Source organism: Arvicola amphibius, chromosome 9 (genome assembly GCF_903992535.2).
Source record: "Arvicola amphibius chromosome 9, mArvAmp1.2, whole genome shotgun sequence".
Classification (NCBI taxonomy): Eukaryota; Metazoa; Chordata; class Mammalia; order Rodentia; family Cricetidae; genus Arvicola; species Arvicola amphibius.
Window position 1 is genome coordinate 43,608,344 of NC_052055.2, and position 13,470 is coordinate 43,621,813.

At 51.8% G+C, this 13,470-nt stretch overlaps 1 protein-coding gene across 1 annotated transcript in view; it reads left to right on the forward strand.

Annotated features, from left to right (window-relative positions):
* The window catches only part of Fbln1 (fibulin 1), a 79,111-nt gene that overhangs the window by 21,986 nt on the left and 43,655 nt on the right, over positions 1-13,470 (forward strand). The window contains exons 5-13 of the mRNA XM_038343170.1: positions 1,045-1,101; positions 2,313-2,414; positions 2,972-3,109; positions 4,110-4,247; positions 8,470-8,613; positions 9,576-9,704; positions 10,384-10,509; positions 11,765-11,884; positions 13,157-13,288. Of these exons, the coding sequence (XP_038199098.1) occupies positions 1,045-1,101; positions 2,313-2,414; positions 2,972-3,109; positions 4,110-4,247; positions 8,470-8,613; positions 9,576-9,704; positions 10,384-10,509; positions 11,765-11,884; positions 13,157-13,288 (1,086 nt within the window). The remainder of the gene's footprint in view (positions 1-1,044; positions 1,102-2,312; positions 2,415-2,971; positions 3,110-4,109; positions 4,248-8,469; positions 8,614-9,575; positions 9,705-10,383; positions 10,510-11,764; positions 11,885-13,156; positions 13,289-13,470) is intronic.

Consider the following 13,470-nt stretch of genomic DNA (forward strand, 5'->3'; position numbering starts at 1 on the left):
ACCTTCATAATGACATCCCTACCTTCATAATGACATCCCTACCTTCATAATGACATCCCATTAAGTTGCCCCATGAGGTTAACTATCACGGCTGTGACACTAGATGAGTACTGGATGCTCTGCAGGTGTCAGCTCCACGAGTGACTTGCCCTGGTCACAGCCCTGGGCAGGGTGGGTAATTGCCTTCTAATCTGATTCTCCCACGAGGCTCTTGATGTTTAAGGTTACATGATGAACAGTGGAGAGAGAGCTTGGCCTTTTGAGTCTTTGGACCAGTGTGGGCCAGTGTGGGCCGGCGGCTGGGTGCCTCCGTGTTCAAGTAGCAGGCTCTCTTTCAGAGGAATGTGGGACCCCTGAAGCAGCTCCCAGAGACCTTGAAGCTGCTGTTACAAGCTCTTCCTCTCCCCATTGCCTACAGCCGGTTGTACTGGAAGCTCTGAGGGGCATGGCTTTGTGGTGGAGGAACTTCTTGGGTTGTTTGTTTATTTATTTTTATACGTATGGATGTTTCTCACATATATGTATGCATACCATTTGTGTTTGGAGGTCAGAGACTAGTCTTAGCGGTTAGAGGAGGGAGTTGGAGCCCAAGACTGGAGTTACTGATGGTGTGAGCCAACTGTGGGTGCTGGGAGCTGAACCCAGATCCTCTGCAAGAACATGTCTTTTTAACAGCTGAACCAGCTCTCCAGCCCCGGCCTCCTGGTTCTTTAATCAGCTCTCTCACACTGTGAGCTCCTGAGCCATGTGGGGAAGCTCCAGGAAGCTGCAGGCGTCTGTCCGCCATGCTTGCAGGGAATTCTGTCTCATTCTCAGTTCTCCTGAGCTTTATACTCAGACTCCGACACTCAATTCAGGCCATGTGCTGGGAGATCTTTTAAAGGCTTAACTGGCCCATCAAGTGAGGGAACATTTAATAAGGATGAAGGAATGCGGAGCGTACAAGCGGGCCTCCTGCCCGAGGCTGACAGGAGAAGTAGGTATGTTTTCTCAGGTGAGATCGGATGCTGTTTGTGTGATCTTGTCTCATCTCTCTACTTCCAGCTAAGATTGCTGATGTTGAGGAACAAGAGGACCCGTACCTGAATGACCGCTGTCGAGGTGAGGCCTTGGGACTTGTGGGAGCCCTTTGGTAGGCAGTTAGCGAAGTCCAGGGGACAGCATTGACTGCTGCCAAGACTCAGCTGGCAAGTACTTCTGCTCTTGTGGCCCCAGTGACCCCCTGTCTCCTCGGTCCCTGAGTGCTTAGAGGAGGCCTTTGTGGGGGTGTCTCATGGAAGCAGGACTGATGTGAGTTCTCTGGGCACCAACAAGCTCCCAGGCTCTGTGACGGTGACACTTCTCCAAGGCTGGGACACCCCAGGAGAGTAGCTTTGTCTTTGCTTTTGTGTCCCTGGAGCCCCAGTTGTCCCTTTAGAGTCATGGTCTCCCAGGAGACCTTTGCACTTAAGTCAGAATGGCCTTGCAGCTTGGTTTTTCCTGATTAAACTATTTTCCTCTGGGAAGATCCTGGCACAGCTAGCCCAGCAAACCTCTTTCAGCTTCACCCAAGGGCTCACCCTATGATTGGGTGTTAATTACAGAGGCGGCTTAATCACAAAATGATGGAGTCAGTGTACAGTGTCAGCCAGCTCTGAGGCCAGGAGGGAGGGGAAGGGGGGGGAGAAATAAAGAGCTCCAGGAAGCCTGGCGTCCCCTCCGGGTGACTCCCCATGATTCCCGGGAGAGTGACAACTGGGTGACAGCTGGGAGTGTGCCATTTAGGGGAATGCATTAGCCAGGGTGGTAAAGTCTGTGTTCCCCTGGTATCTGGGCAATGGCAAAGGAAGAAGCTGCAGGCACAGGCCTGTCCTGGTGGGGTTACACTTTCAGAATCCCTGTGTCGGCTGTGTAGGGAGGGTGGGTCTTAAGGGAGGTACCAGGTAGCAAGAGGCTGTGCCCACAGTTCTGGCAGCACTCAGGCTTGGGCCAGTGTTAGTGGGAATGGACAGCTGGCAAGGCTTGAGAGTTCCAGAGGCTCCAGTAGAGCCTGGCCTCCAGTAGAGCCTGCTCCCTCCAAGTCTCCTGCTGTCAGTGAGCAGTGTGCCTCTCCAGATCCACTCTAGCCATAGAGGCAGCGCATGTTACCCAACTTGTCAGGTCCCTGATGCCTTCAGTAACCCCAGAGGTACGCAGAGCCTAGGCCTGGGAGCGTCCCAAGGACCACATGTTGCGGCAGCAAGGAGCCTGTCTTCTGCATCAGTAGCACATCCTGAAAGGGTCTCCGAAGGTCCCTCTGTGTATTCACTAGCTCCCTTGGGCTCTGGTTGCAGGTGGCGGGCCCTGCAAGCAGCAATGCCGGGACACCGGGGACGAGGTGGTCTGCTCTTGCTTTGTGGGTTACCAGCTGCAGTCAGATGGTGTCTCCTGTGAAGGTAACATCTGAGGGCTGGTCACTGTTTGGGATCCTCTGCTGGAGGCCTGAGCAGGCCTAGGTGGCACAACCTTGGCCCCATTCCTGGAGGAGAGCCAGGACCTGCTTGCCAGTGCTGCCTGGAGTTTGGGCTCTGGGACTAAGCTGTCTTCCAGAAGAATATAGATAACCGGTGTGGGGATGGGGCTGCATTGGGCCTCACCTGAACTCTGGATTCAGGATCTGCTGAGAGGCCTTGAGTAAGTTCTTTAGCCTCTCCCCCTGTTTAGGAGATGGGGGTGATATTTCCTCTTTTGTGGGATTCTTGGAAGATGCTGTGATTCTGGGGACTGGTACTTACTCAGAGTGATCTGAAACTTAATAGGACTTGATTTGGTGATGGCCCCTCTCCAGAGCCTTGCTCAGAGATGTGCCCAGAGCAAGACTCAGTCAGTTTGATTGAGCAACCCGAATGCAGGAAACCAGATCCACCATGGTTTCTGGAACATTTTATTCTGCTAGAGTTTAAGGCTTGGTTGTTTTTTGCTGGTTACTTCTGCATCACCTTAATCTCTTTAGATATCAACGAATGCATCACAGGCAGCCATAACTGCCGACTGGGAGAATCCTGCATCAATACAGTGGGCTCTTTCCGCTGCCAGCGGGACAGCAGCTGTGGGACTGGCTATGAGCTCACAGAGGATAATAACTGCAAAGGTACAGCTTCCATCCAAATCTAAAATCCTCCCCTTCCCCAGCTGTGGGTGTGGCATAGTGGGAAGGGCCCAATGGGCTCTGTGGTGCTGCCCCCATGTGGCTGCCTGGGCTACTGCAAGAAGGAGGTGGTCAACCTCCTTGCAAGTAGGCAAGGGTGGCACAGGGCAAATGAAGGAAGAGCTGGGTCTGTGATGAGCAGGTTTGCCTTAGTATGGTGCTGCTGAGTTAATGATGCCAGCACATTTGACTTAGAAAGCTCGGAGCCTTGGCAAACAAGTCCAGGGTCCTTACTTAACGTTTTCCATACAAACAAAACCAAGCCAGCACCGGACCCAGGCTCCAATGAAGACTCTAGCACAGGTCTTGTGTAAAAATGTCAATCATTGAATTATGTGGGGTGACCCAAGAACCAGACGCCTTCTCCTGGCAGCCAAGTGGTTGAGCAATTCTGCTGCCCCACCCTGCATTGCTCTCTGGCTGAGCCTCTGGACTCCAGAGCCTGGGAGCCAAGCCAGCTGAGTAGATTACACTTGAACCTTTGACAGCCATGAACTTCAAGACAGGGCAATCCATCTTTGTCCTTTCTTGATGCAACTATTGTTAATATTTGGAATATTGTGAAGACGATCTCGGGATGAAAGGAATTGCGGAGTCTGTGTTTATTGTCGCTGAGATAATTGCCGTATGATCTAATCTAAACACACACTTCTAAATGAGGGCTAGTACCTGCCAGGAGAATGCCTGGCTAATTTGTTAAATAACAAAAAGCTTGCCTCATAAGTCAGCGAGGGGGAGTGTTTTTTTAAAGTCTTTAGCAAATTTTTGCACAGTTTGGCTCACTTCAGGGCTTTTTCTGACACCCTCACTGTTGAAATGTTTTGGGGTTATACTCTGAGGAATCTGAGCATTTTTTAAAAGTACTTTCTTGTGATGTTAAAGTATTGTGAGACGCTTCTGGCGGGACCCTTGCTAACAATCTCCTTTTTTTATGATGCACCAGATATTGACGAGTGTGAGAGTGGTATTCATAACTGCCCCCCCGATTTTATCTGTCAGAATACTCTGGGATCCTTCCGTTGCAGACCCAAGCTGCAGTGCAAGAGCGGCTTTATACAGGATGCTCTAGGCAACTGCATTGGTAAGACATGCTGCCACTAGTGGGGATGGTCCACCCAACAGGAGACAGTCAGCACAGACCAGGGCCAGGGACAGATAGCGAATGCCATTGGCATTGTGAGCCACGTCTGGGTAACAGTGACTCAGCTGGGCAGTTACAGTTCAAAAGCCTCAGAGTACTTACCTAGGTACTAGTGTGGTATACCAATAAAACTTTATGTCTAAAACTACTGGCAGGCCGAATTTGATCTAATGTCTGGTCTAAGGGTCTAATCCCCGTAGTTTGGATGGAGTGTCGGTTTTAGAGTCGGAAACTCTTAGATTTTAACTTAGTGTCCTAAGATTTGCTTCCTTCATTGAAGCCTCAAGTGCTTCCCCTATAAGAGGGAGTGACTGTGAGAGGCTAGAAGCTTGGACTAAGGTGGGTGCTTGCAATGGGAGGGTTCATGGGAAGCAGCATTTGATATATGGTTGTTCTCTGCCGCAGCCGCTTAGGCCTTCGGAAACTGTTTTGTGGAAAATGGTTGAATTCATAGAGACAGAATGAGAGTCCAGGGGCCCACGCATGGGGAGCTTGTGTTCAATGGAGACAGTTTCAGCCTGGAAGGTGAAGAGGCTCAGAGATGGCTAGGTTGATAGCAGAGTAGACCGATATGTATAGGAGAGGAGATTATGTGGACCCTAAAGAGGTCAAAGAAAGGCTGCTCGGATGGGAGGGGCACCCACCGCTCTCTCTTCTGTTGTCTTGGTGCTGTTGTGGAGTGCCCGCCTGTTAGCATTCAGCCCAGACCTGCTTGGTAGACAGGAGCTTCTAAACATTTCCTTCAAGGTCAGAGAGTTCCTTCCTCCAAACTGCAAGAGTCTCTGGTTGCAACCCAGCCTCCCTTCTCCCCTCTTAGGGGAAAAGACTAGATACTGGTATGCAAGTTCCTTTCTTGGTTTTCTCTTGGCTCTTAAGTAACCTTGCCCTGGTCTTGTCTTTGAAACGGGATTGAAAGCTCATTTCTTTCCCTGTCCCTGTCTTTCCACCCCAAGGTAGAACCTTTCAGGATGGGAGCTTCACCCGAGCCCCACCCACATACCCTGGGTCTCAGCTGGTGTAGAATGTCTGAGCTGTGGGGACCTTGACTGGGCTGTGAGTTGGCCCCTTGCCAGCCTCCTGAAATCAGACTGTCATCACTCTGCACACGTGCAGTAAGCAGGGTGGCTGTGACCCCCTGGGGCAGGGAGAAAAGAGGATCCTGCCAAGACTGGCAGCCTGCTGGGGCGGGGAGGGGGGCTCTGGAGAAGGCCACATCAGCTGAGGATGGAAACCCTGACTCATGGCAGAGTTGGCCTTGCTTTCCTCTCTGAGTAAATCTTCGCAGGTCTCAGCCTGCTCCGGGTTTCCCTCCACAGAGTGCAGGGGCAGAGGTGCTCGGTGGGCCATTCCTCTGTGTAAACCCCCACCCTCCACCCCACTCTGCCAGCCCGATCAGATCTAAACCCTGGAGGGGCCCCGGATGTTGGCCAGTTCACATCTTGGTGACATAAGTTCTCACGTCACGTCTGTGTAGGTTCACAGTGACTTTGAGGACCATGATGTTCAGTACAGAGTTGTTGGCATGGGAGGAGGTCCCCCTTTGTACTTACTGGTCACAGCCAAATTAAGGGCTTACTCTTCTAGAAACTACCTCTTCTAGTGTTAAAAACTACACATCCCTGGTTACAAACGAGGGAAACCTAAGAGCAGAAACTAATGCCCTCCTGCTGGGCCAGCCTCCAGGTCGGTGGGCAGCCCTTCTGGGCATTGCTCCCCGTGTTTGTTTTCTCATGGAAACAGCACTGGATTGTTGGACTACTTGGTTTTCCCCTCTCGACCACGTGTTTAGAAATCATTCTGTGTCAGCATTTTTATTCATGTTTAAAATAATAACATCACCAACAGAAATAGCTATCAGAAGACAGCATATGGAAATAAGGGGAAGAGTCGTGCACCGTGGTGCACGCCTGACATCCCAGCACGTGCAGAGATTGAGGCAGGAGGAATGCGGGGAGTCTGAGGCTAGCCTGGACTCTGTAGGGATTAAGGTCCACCCTGGGCTACATGTTGGGACCCTGTTTTAGAAAAGCAAATGAAAATAAAAACCAAAGATGTAGTCCATCTGGGAGACAGCTGGGGGTCATCTCTTCTCTGTGTGTTTTCAGAGCCGACAACCCACACACTTCTCCCTATGTTCTCTTGGTTTCCCAAAGCAGTTCTCCCCTGTAATGGTAAACACTGACCCAGGCTCTGCCTTCCCAGAACCCCATTCCATTCCCATCCCCGTGCAAGGAAAGTTGAATCCTGCCGGGTGAGGCTAGCACAGCAGACAGAAGGCTGGGCTGAGAAAGCAGAGGCCTTCCCGATACAAAACATAAAAAGCTTTAGAGCTTTGAGGTTGACTCCTTCAGCACAGCGAGGAAGTCTTTCCGGGCCTTTCTTATCCTTTTTCTTCACTCTCTACCTCATGTTCTCTTTTTTTTCCCCCCGCCTTCATTCCCTGGTGAAGCGGGAGGGGGAGGGAGAGGGGGAGGGCAGTGCTTGCTGTGTCCTAGTCCATAGGTGTCGGTTTCTAAGATCCTGGGGCCATCGAGGCCCCAGACAACTCGTGTTCCTTTACTGGCACTACAAGAATCCCACGAGGGACAGCACACAGCATGACCCCAAACCCTCGTCTGGCCTTTCCTGTCTATTCATATCTCTGCTGATCCATTTTTTTTTTTTAATTTCATTCATTCATCCATCGTTGGTCTTTCGTGGAGCTCAGGCCAGGGGACTGTCTTCTCCGACAGTTTGGGAAGTCACACCAGAGGGGGAACTCAGGGCTGAGGGCTTCACTCCTGGCCACTGCACTCACCACTGACAATAGGCAGGAGCTGCCAAGCTTGTGTAAAGGAATAGATAATGGATATCAGCCTTCCAGCCATCTGGTTTCTGTTGTAACCACCAGGCTTCTGTGGTGGTGATGCACAAGCAGCTGTAGACCACATGGAAGGCAGTAGGCCTGGCTGACTGCCAATAAAGCTTTATTTACAACAATAAGCAGTGGGCCAGATTTGGCTAGGGGGGAATAAGGAGACTGGAAGTGTCTGTGAGGATGGATGCCAGGACTTCCGACCTGGGCAGTGTTGCCCTCTCTGCCCCTTGTGAGCCTGAGGAGTTACTTGCTCTCTTCAGGTTTGGGGTCCCCAGTATAACATACAGACAATAATGCCGGCTCTGCCACTGCAGGCTGGTGATTGCAGTCTATGGTGGTAAAAGATGTGAATGTCCCTGTAAACTCCACAGTGCTGCTTTGTCTGTGTGGAGGCCCGTTCTAGGGATGAGAGGGAGTCAGGCGTGATTCTTTATACAGCCTGAGGGGGGTAGGGCTTGGTCGTCATGGAGCAGACCCGCTTTCTGACTTCAGCTGTGAATCTTGCACCATTGTTCCTTGCTGTCCCTGACCCCAGTGTGCTTTGGGAATCTGAACTCAGGAGCTCCCGACTTTTTGAGTTCTAGCTCCTTCTAGACATGCTTTAAGAAGATGTTTGGTTTGGTTTTGTGTAGACTTTGATCATAAAAAGCGAATGGCTGTGTATCCCAGTGTTTGTTCCTGGAGTATTTACCGGTACACGTTTGTGTGTGTCTGTCCGTGGTGAATGGCCAATGGTCCCCATACTGTAACTGTGGAAGGAGACCCCATGCAGGGAGTTTTGAGTGGCCTGAGTCAACCCAGATGGGGGACGCAGGAAGGAGTCTTCCTTGGAGAAAGTGGTCAGAGGCACCCTGACTGGAGGTGGGCCCTGAGTGGCTGTTCCAGGACTTGTAGATGTATCACTAAGGTTTCCAAGGACTGGCCAGGTGCAGTAGACAGAGACAACCCACCAGAGGAGCCTGGGACCTCACTGTGGTCTGGAACTGGTACAGAGGAGTGTGTATCTCTGTCTCCTAGACATCGAGCTCAGAGGGGCCCTAGCTACCTGTGTAGGTCAGGTGCATGCTGAAAAGGCAGGCCACAAAGGATGTAGAAATTATGTTTGGAAGCAGGGGGAGAGGACAGGGAGGGACCTGAGGTTGCCTTGTCCTTTGGCCTTTACCTTTACGTAGGGCATAGGGATCAGGCACTATGGTTTGTGGCTTTGGTGAGAGAAGGAAAGGCTCTTTTGGAGGGAGGTTCAGTGGCTGCATTCGTGGATAGCCTCTGTTTAACCGTGCTGCACCTTGTCTCTTTTCTCTGTAGATATCAATGAGTGTTTAAGTATCAGTGCCCCATGCCCTGTGGGGCAGACATGCATCAATACAGAGGGCTCATACACATGTCAGAAGAATGTGCCCAACTGTGGCCGTGGCTATCATCTCAACGAAGAGGGAACCCGTTGTGTTGGTTGGTATCAAACGCATGCACACACATGCACACACACACCACGTGTGCACACTTTCCTGACTATTTCTAGCACAGTCTTTCCCTTCTCTAGAAGAGAGAGTTGGTCTCCAAAGTGAAGACATTTTGTCTGTCCATCCATCCCATTGCCCCTCCCCGGGCTTAGACTTTTGCTGTCTTGCCCAAACTATTACAGTAGTGCATACCGACATTTCCAGTCTTGTCTTCAGTCTGCCCAGTGCTCTGAGGCTCCCTGATCACAGCCTGTTGGTGGCTAAGAATGGACATTCACCTAAACCGGTCATAGCAAATCTAGAAAGCACAGTCTTGCTACTCCCCTGTTGACTGAGGTTTTCTGTCCTACCTGTTCCTGCAGCCGTTAAGTCCCAAAGAATCACACAGAAGTCTACTTTAGTTATAAACTGATTGGCCCATTAGCTCAGGATACTTATTAACTCTTTCTTAATCTTATATTTGCCCATTATCCTTGTCTGTGTTAGCCACGTGGCTTGGTACCTTTTTTGGCAAGGTAGTGATACCTTGCTTCTTCTGTAGCTGGGTCACTGCTGCAGACTGCACTTGCCTCTTTCCAGAATTCTCATTGCCCCGCCTCTACTTCCTGCCTGGTTGCCCGGCCTCTACTTCCTGCCTGGCTACTGACCAATCAGCGTTTTATTGAAATACGATTGACAGGGTACAAACCAATGTCCCACAGCACTCCCCTGAAGAACACAAGAGCACTGGGTGGTGTCTTATTTATTCCCACTACCTGCCTGCTTGCTCATCTCTGCCAGGAAAGGGACCTTCCCCACAACCCTTAGCCGACTCAGGACCTCCCTCACAGCCTTGGGCACTTTCTGTCTCACTGGCGATTAGGTCTGTCACATCGTAGGTGCTCTGTGTAGAATTGGGCACTGCTGTCCGTGTGAAAGGCTCTCAGTGTGTCTTCCTTTCTCCTTCACAAGATGTGGACGAGTGCTCACCACCAGCGGAGCCCTGTGGGAAGGGCCACAACTGTTTGAACTCCCCGGGCAGTTTCCGCTGCGAGTGCAAGGCTGGATACTATTTTGATGGCATCAGCAGGACCTGTGTGGGTATGTGAATGACTTTCAGGCTTTAGGGCTCCTGGCCAGGTGACTCCACACAGGGGACCGTCTGTGGTACCTACGGTGACCGTGTCCATCCCATCCTTATCTCAGGAGGTCCCAAGTGTACGCAGTCACAGGGTGAAGACCCACAGTTAGGAGACACTGTCCGACTGCAGCTCTGCCACCACCCTGGCCTTGGGCCGCCGTCAGGGCACGAGCTGTGTCAGCCTGCTTCCTTCTGGAAGACTCCAGCCCAGGTCTGCAGCCAGCAAGATGACAGTGATTTCCCAGAATTGCTACAGACCTATAGGGCTCCAGGGCTTGGGATGCACAGCTCCCTAAGACAGAACAAAAGGTGGCCAGGAGTGGAGTCAAACCCTATCCAGCTACTGCTTGCTGTTACCAAACCAGGGTACTCAATGGAGGCCGACGGCTGCCCTATCTCCCCCCTGCAGCAAACCCCAGCAGACTCTCCAGTGGGAGGAGGGCTGGCAGAAGGACGTCTGTCCAGATGTGCCACATTTGTCAGAGTACACAGAGGCACAGCCAAGGGAGGCCTCAGCCCTTCCATCTGAGACATGAAGGAGTCAGGGGCCGAGGACCATGAACCTCTGCCATCAGCGGAAGGTGGGACATGGCCCTGCTCCTGTGGGTGCGCTCTGAGCCCACTGCCCCTCTGTTTCAGACATCAATGAGTGCCAGCGCTATCCCGGGCGCCTGTGTGGCCACAAGTGCGAGAACACGCCAGGCTCTTACCATTGCAGCTGCTCTGCGGGCTTCCGGCTGTCTGTGGACGGCCGGTCTTGTGAAGGTGAGGCTCGGTCACGGGTGACCAGCAGCCTTAGCTACGTCCCTCCTCTACTCACAGACTCCTTTGGAGTTTAGTAGGCAGGCATTTGAAGGATGCTAGAATCCCCACTCTAAGCACATGACTCCAAGCCAGTCGCAGCCATGCTGAAACTTGGCGAGTCTCCCTGGCAGGGCTTGGCCAGTGGTTTGGGTTCGTGAATCTGGCAGTGCACAGATAACAGAGTGTCTTGTAGTGTCATGTGTGGTTCTTGTTCCTGGATGTGTTTAGGCATCTGAGCCTTGTGCTTTGGTAAGACTGAGGACACTGTGCTCAGGCCTGGCCAGCCTTGTCTGTGTTATTAAGCATGTGCGCCATGGTGTAGCAAGATGTGGTTCCTATGTCAGGGAGTATGTTTATGATGAGATGGAAACCCGCACTGGACATAGACTGAGCAGGTGGCCTGGCCAGGCGTGTTGGGGCCACAGATATGAAACACTGAGCAAGAGACTAATGGCCTATCCCTTCTACTCTCTCAAAAACATAGTAAATAATGTAAGAAGGAATCTCTAAGCCAGAGGTCAGCAAGCATTTTCTCTTCCAGCTGTGTGGTGACTATTTTAAACCTTTCTGCCTAGTCTGTAGACAGTACTCCACCTTGCTGTGGGAACACAAAAGTAGCCATAGGTTCTGGTCAAGGGTGTTCATAGTTATGTGCCAATAAAACTTTATTTACAAAAATAAGTGGTGGGCCAACCTGGCCTGGAGCTTGTTCTAGATGAAGGGAATTGATGACCAATAGTTGGGTTGCAAGTGGCCTTGAAGTTCACAGATTTAGGAGTACCAGGGCTATTGTCCCACAGGCTATGTCACCTCTGTCACCACCTAGGAGATGAAGGTGGGGAGGGGAGGAAAGATTTTCACTGAGAGCTAGAAGGGGCTGTGGTCATGAGCCCTGTGGGGGTGGGCTTGAAGGGAGCCAAGCCTGGAGGCTGTCATTCATCCTGCTAGGATATGGTGTGGCTTCACACAGTCGGTAGCAGGGATGGAGAAATTCCAGACTTCTCAGCTAAAGTGGGCTGGAGTAGAGGCCCCTCTCTCCTTGGAAATCTCAGTCTTCAATTTCAGACTTCACCTCCCCCCCCCCCCCCCCGTTTCACATCAGGGAGGTGATGAGGAAATACTCTGCTCACTGTTCTCTGTGTCCTCCGTCTGCAGGGGAGTCAGGGACTTGAGGTGTGGGTCTGAGCTGTGACTCACGGGAACCTCTATTTTCTAGATGTGAATGAATGCCTCAGCAGCCCCTGCAGCCAGGAGTGTGCTAATGTCTATGGCTCCTACCAGTGTTACTGTCGCCGAGGCTACCAGCTCAGTGACTTGGACGGGGTCACCTGCGAAGGTGAGGGCACCCTGTGTACTATGGGGAGCACCCTGCTCCTGCCACCCAATGCACAGCAGTCTCTGCATTCAGAATCCGTGGTGGAGAGCCTGCCAGGATTCCTCTACCCAGTGAGAGTCCTGTTTGCTTCCTTGGAGGCGGAGCTGGATCCTTGCTTTTCTTCTGATAGACCTTTTACTTGGGTTGAGAGTGAGGTTAGGAAGCAAGCAAACCAGTCTGTGGGTTGCCCTTAAATACACATGCCGAAGTGGTAACCCCTCCGTATGCTGGCACCCCAAGCGACAGGGCACAGGATTTGGCAGCAGTATGTAACGAAAGGTGAGGAGTGACCTGAGGGCCACCCAACCCCTGAGACGCTGCTCTGCTCTGGCCTTTTGAGCTCCACCCTCACCAGGCCTGGCCATCATCTTCTCTGTCAAATGCAATACTCCCTCCTAGACTGTAGGGACAGCCCAATCAGATGGCAGTTCACAAGCACCTGGAAACTTCAGTGTTATAACAAGCTGAGAGCTCCCAGTTCCAGATCCAAAGTGCTCTCCCCTCCCCTCCTTTCTCTTCCCCTTCTCTCCCCTCTCCTCCCCTCCTCTCCCCTCCTCTCCCCTCCCTTCCCCTCCTCTTTTCTCTCTCTCGGCATGGGATCCAACCCAGGGCCTTGCTCAGCAGATGCTATTTCACCCATCTATGTCCCCAGACCTAAGATCAGAAGCTTTTGGAGTCCCAGTATGACTCCACAGTGGAAAATTCCATATCATGAGTCACAGTCCAAACTCAGGTGCACTGAAAATACTATATAGAAATGGATTTGGGCTTTAGACTTAACTCCCATCCCCAAGGTATATTTATATAGGTGGTAATATCCCAGAATATCTGAGATACTTCTGGTCCCAAGCATTTCAGATGGGGGAGACTCAGCTTGTACTTTCATGTGATATGTGGTGAGTTTTGTCTATTTGATTGGACGGTTGGGTTAGGTGCCTCTTTTTTTTTTTTTTTAAGCAAATTGTCCTCTATTCTCTGTGTACTTCACACCATAATAGTCTTAGACTAAATATCCCTAGACTAGTCTACCCCCTCCCTGGGCCTCAGTTTCCCCTTCTGTGATGATGGTCTCTGTGGCCACCATCAGCCCCAGTGCCCGAGGCCTCTTCCTGGCTTGTCCTATGCTGTTGCCCTCCCAGCCCAGCCTGGCCAGGCTGCCCCGTGGCCTCGCTGCTGCTGCGGCTGTGGAGCAGAGCTGGATCCTGAGGGAGGAATCTGACTGTGCTGTTGCAGATATTGACGAGTGTGCCCTGCCCACTGGGGGCCACATCTGCTCCTACCGCTGCATCAATGTCCCCGGAAGCTTCCAGTGCAGCTGCCCCTCATCTGGCTACAGGCTAGCCCCCAATGGTCGCAACTGCCAAGGTGAGTGAGACGGACTGCCTGCCTTGGGGTCATCCATGCGTCTGACACACACACACATGTTTGTGTACATAATCCCCCAACACACGTACACACACACACACACACGTATGAATACCACCACCACCAAAGAAGGTGGCCAGCCAAAGGCAGGGCCTGTGACATTCTCTGGAAGGGACTCTCTG